Source organism: Penaeus vannamei, chromosome 13, assembly GCF_042767895.1.
Source record: "Penaeus vannamei isolate JL-2024 chromosome 13, ASM4276789v1, whole genome shotgun sequence".
Classification (NCBI taxonomy): Eukaryota; Metazoa; Arthropoda; class Malacostraca; order Decapoda; family Penaeidae; genus Penaeus; species Penaeus vannamei.
Window position 1 is genome coordinate 42,757,748 of NC_091561.1, and position 5,000 is coordinate 42,762,747.

The 5,000-nt window shown below is 47.9% G+C and overlaps 1 protein-coding gene across 3 annotated transcripts in view; it reads right to left on the reverse strand.

Moving 5' to 3' along the window:
• Positions 1-5,000, reverse strand: part of wls (Wnt ligand secretion mediator) — an 18,579-nt gene that overhangs the window by 3,334 nt on the left and 10,245 nt on the right. Inside the window, exon 10 of one of the 3 annotated variants that reach the window (XM_070129273.1) lies at positions 3,206-3,241. The exons of the other annotated variants lie outside the window; for them this stretch is intronic. Within the exon in view, the coding sequence (XP_069985374.1) occupies positions 3,206-3,241 (36 nt within the window). The remainder of the gene's footprint in view (positions 1-3,205; positions 3,242-5,000) is intronic. 3 annotated transcript variants of the gene reach the window in all.

Here is a 5,000-nt window from a genome sequence, read left to right on the forward strand (position 1 = left end):
AGGAGGAGGAGAAGGAGGAGGGGTGGAAAAGAAGGAGAAGGAAGAGGAGAAGGAGGAGGAGATGGAGAGGAGAAGGTGGAGGAGAAGGAGGAGGAGGAGGGAGATGGAGAAGGAGGAGGGAGGAGGAGGAGGAGGGGGCTGGAGATGGAGAAGGAAAGAGGAGAAGAAGGAGGAGGGGTGGAGGAGGAGGAGGAGGAGGGGTGGAGATGGAGAAGGAGGAGGAGGAGGAGGAGGGCTAGGGATGGAGAAGGAGAAGGAGGAGGAGGAGGAGGAGGAGGAGGAGAGGAGGAGGAGAAGGAGGAGGAGGAGGAGGAGTAGGGAGAGGGGGAGGAGGAGGGGGAGGAGGAGGAGGAGTAGGGGTAGGAGGAGGAGGATGGGAGTAGGGGGAGGGGGAGGAGGAGGAGGAGGAGGAGGAGGAGGGGGGGTGAAGGAGAAGGAGGAGGGGGAGGAGGGGTGAAGGAAAAGGAGGAGGGGGAGGAGGGGTGAAGGAGAAAGGAGGAGGAGGGAGGAGGGGTGAAGGAGAAGGAGGAGGGGGAGGAGGGGTGAAGGAGAAAGAGGAGGGGGAGGAGGGGTGAAGGAGAAAGGAAGGAGGGGGAGGAGGGGTGAAGGAGAAGGAGGAGGGGGAGGAGGGGTGAAGGAGAAAGAGGAGGGGGAGGAGGGGTGAAGGAGAAAGAGGAGGGGGAGGAGGGGTGAAGGAGAAGGAGGAGGGGGAGGAGGGGTGAAGGAGAAAGAGGAGGGGGAGGCGGGGTGAAGGAGTGAGGGGGGGGGAGGGGGGGTGAAGGAGAAGGAGGGGGGGAGGAGGGGTGAAGAAGAAGGAGGGGGGGAGGAGGGGTGAAGGAGAAGGAGGAGGGGGAGCAGGAGGATGGGTGGTGAAGGAGGAGGAGGGGGAGCAGGAGGATGGGTGGTGAAGGAGGAGGAGGGGGAGCAGGAGGATGGGTGGTGAAGGAAAAGGAGGAGGGGGAGCAGGAGGATGGGTGGTAAAGGAGGAGGAGAAGGAGGACGAGGAGGTGAAGGAGGAAGGAGGATGGGTGGTGAAGGAGGAGGAGGAGGAGGAGAAGGAGAAGGAGAAGGAGAAGGAGGAGGAGGAGAAGGAGGATGGGTGGTGAAGGAGAAGGAGGAGGGGGAGCAGGAGGATGGGTGGTGAAGGAGAAGGAGGAGGGGGAGCAGGAGGATGGGTGGTGAAGGAGAAGGAGGAGGAGGAGGAGGAGGAGGAGGAAAAGAAGAAGAGGAAGAAGATGAAGAAGAAGAAGAACGAGGAGAAGGAGAAGGAGAAGGAGGAGGAGGAGAAGGTGGAGGAGGAGGAGGAGGAGGAGGAGATGCAGGTAGAGCGAAGGAGGAGGAGAAGGAGGAGAAGGAGGAGGAGGAGAAGAAGGTAGAGCGAAGGAGGAGGAGAAGGAGGAGGAGGAGGAGGAGGAGGGGTGGAGATGGAGAAGGAGGAGGAGGGGTGGAGATGGAGAAGGAGGAGGAGGAGGGGGAGGAAGAAGAGGAGGAGGAGGTGGAGGAGGGGTGAAGGAGAAGGAGGAGGGGGAGCAGGAGGATGGGTGGTGAAGGAGAAGGAGGAGGGGGACCAGGAGGATGGGTGGTGAAGGAGAAGGAGGAGGGGGAGCAGGAGGATGGGTGGTGAAGGAGAAGGAGGAGGGGGACCAGGAGGATGGGTGGTAAAGGAGGAGGAGGATGGGTGGTAAAGGAGGAGGAGGAGGAGGGGTGAAGGAGAAGGAGGAGGGGGAGCAGGAGGATGGGTGGTAAAGGAGGAGGAGGAGGGGGAGCAGGAGGATGGGTGGTGAAGGAGAAGGAGGAGGGGGAGCAGGAGGATGGGTGGTGAAGGAGAAGGAGGAGGAGGAGGAGGAGGATGGGAGGTGAAGGAGAAGGAGGAGGAGGAGGAGGAGGATGGGAGGTGAAGGAGAAGGAGGAAAAGAAGAAGAAGGAGAGGAGGAGAAGAAGAAGGAGAAGAAGAGGAAGTCAGAAGAAGAAGAAGAAGAAGAAGAAGAAGAAGAAGAAGAAGAAGAAGAAGAAGAAGAAGAAGAAGAAGAAGAGGAGAAGAAGAAGAAGAAGAAGAAGAAGGAAGAAGAAGGAGGAGGAGAAGGAGGAGAAGGAGAGAGAGAGGAGGAGGAGAAGGAGAAGAAAAGGAGGAGGAGAAGGTGAAGGAGGAGGAGGAGAGGGAGGAGAGGGAGGAGGAGTAGAAGAAGAAGATGGAGGAGGAGATGGAGGAGGAGGAAGGCAGGAGGAGGAGGAGGAGAGGAGAAGAAGGAGAAGGAGAAGGAGGAGGGGTGGAAAAGAAGGAGAAGGAAGAGGGAAAGAGAAGGAGGAGGAGGGGGAGTAGTGTGAGGGGGAGGAGGAGGAGGAGGAGGAGGGGGAGGGGGAGGAGGAGGAGGAGGAGGAGGAGGAGGAGGAGGGGGAGGAGGAGGGGAAGAGGAGGAGGAGGAGGAGGAGGGGGAGGAGAAGGAGGAAGGGTGAAGGAGAAGGAGGAGGGGGAGCAGGAGGATGGGTGGTGAAGGAGAAGGAGGAGGAGGAGGAGGAGGGGTGGAGGAGGAGGAGGAGGAGGGGTGGAGGAGGAGGAGGAGGAGGGGTAGAGGAGAAGCAGGAGGAGGAGGGGTGGAGAAGGAGGAGGAGGACTGGTAGAGGAGGAGGAGGAGGAGGGGTGGAGAAGGAGGAGGAGGAGGGGTGGAGAAGGAGGAGGAGGAGGGGTGGAGAAGGAGGAGGAGGAGGGGTGGAGAAGGAGGAGTAGGAGAGGAGGAGGGGTGGAGAAGAGGAGGAGGAGGGGTGGAGAAGGAGAAGAAGTGGGGGTGGATGAAGAATAACCATAGAACAAGGAATGAACATTGAATTTTGTAAAAATGAAAATCTGTCATGGCCCTGGATAGTTTGGTGCTGTACCTGTACCAATGTCTCCATGGGCTTGTGGACCTATCGAGCATACACTTTTTTTTCTAAATTATACATACAAGACATAATTACCAAAGAAATGTTCCACAAATACATTTTTCCACTCCTTTGATTTTTTTCTCTCTCAATTTCAATAATTACAACTGGTCTGGAGATTTAGACTACAGACTAAAGGTATAATATACAAACAAAAGGTTCTTTTGAATGTAAAGGTACTAATATGTTGGAATTATCTGATAAGGGGCAAGTCCTTGTACAGTATAGAAAAAAAATATATATATATATATAAATGATTAACAATCCTGAACTAATTGGGGCTTACCTCGTGCCAAAAGTGCTCCGTGAATTGAGGCTAGACCTATAAGTGCCAGGAGTGCTGAGGTTAGTGGACAAAGCAAACTTACAGAGGAGTTATGGGGTTAGGTAAAGCAAGTGATGACGTCAAGCAAATTCATATATGGTATGTGTTTTGTGTGTATCACTGCTTACGTGCGTGCCTGTACGTATGTGGATTAATGTGCCGGGCATTTGTGAAAATATGGCTGGGCTGCCCATTATCATATACCATGCTTGGCAAAATCATGCCAATAATTGCTCACTGGGGTCATATGTTGTGATATCTGGTTTGGTGGCAATAACATGCTTGATTATTCTTTACATTTCTGTCCTGTTACTACTCAGGTTCAAAGGCATGCTAAATCTTATATCTTACAAGTTATACAATGGTTAAAAAATAATACTATTCTCCTAATTCTTCTAACACACTGAAGTGTGTTCCAAGAGCAATGTATGAAACAAAACACATAGAAGAATGCATATTGAACCTATTTCCCATTGTATAAATTCCCTCAATGTTTTCCTTATAATTAATTTTCTAGCACAGTAAGAGTTGGATCAACTTTTTTTTTTAAGTTATCAAAATCTGTATCAATTTTAAACTGAGATTTAAGCAAAAATCCTAAACCTTCTTATAAAATTATGGTTTCCTAAACATTGTTCCCATTTGGATAAATGAAAAAAAATAGTGAGGAAAGTCCCTCTTTGTTCAATGTGAACGCAATACCTGATACATCACAGAAGAGTATTTCAAGTTCTGGTTGCTTTATCTATCTTTATCCACTATCTATCTATTTATACAATGCCATATTTTTCTACAATGATACAACAACTACATGGGAATTGCAAAGCAACAGAAAAGGCCTGAAAGAAGGGCCTTTTAATAATTATTACAAAGAAATGAAAAATAACATTAATAAATTCTATATTAGACAGTGATAAAAGATACAATTATGAAGAAAATGATAAAACAAAAAGAACATTTAGAATATCACCTTATTCAATTTCTCTCACAAAAAAGAGGAAGCGAACCCTTAGCCAAACCTACCTACAAGACGTCAACAAACAGTAACATCCAACATCAAAAGCAGTATCATGTCCTTATTGTATATACTCATATGATTCCCTAGTATTACAACTCATTCAAGCTGTATCATTCTAAATATTGTAATGCATATAATAGTTATTCAACAAGAAATTACTCCAGTAACTATTATTCATCGAAGCTCAATTCACCAGTCTGGCATTTCTACTTTGTATTATCTAAAGAATTACAATTCAATCTATCTAAATAACATGTAAATAATTTGTGCAAGAAATATGCACATTTAGTTGGTTAGAACTTTGGAAGCTGGCATTTACAAAAATTGAGTATTATTTACCAATGTAGTGCACACAATTACCATTATGGTGTGCAATAAATCTTTTTAATCTTGAAGATATATATCAAGGGTATTTTCTGATAGAAAAAAAAAAAAATTGGTACCAGCACAAAACTCAACTAGAGCTGCAGCTTACTTAGTGTAATCATTACTAAAGAACGCCAAACCAATCATATACATATAAAGATGTGATACTGCAATAGCGTTGAATTCCAAACGCAACTTCCTCCTTACCAGGAGGCAGAGAAGAGATACTAAAACTTTACTAGAAAAAGTACACTATTTGATAAAAGCAGGAAAGAAAAAAAGATTGTAAAATTACAAAAGTATACTTTATGAAAAATAATGCAAGGAATATGAATAAATGCAAATAAACATAGGCACTAAAATAGCAAACCA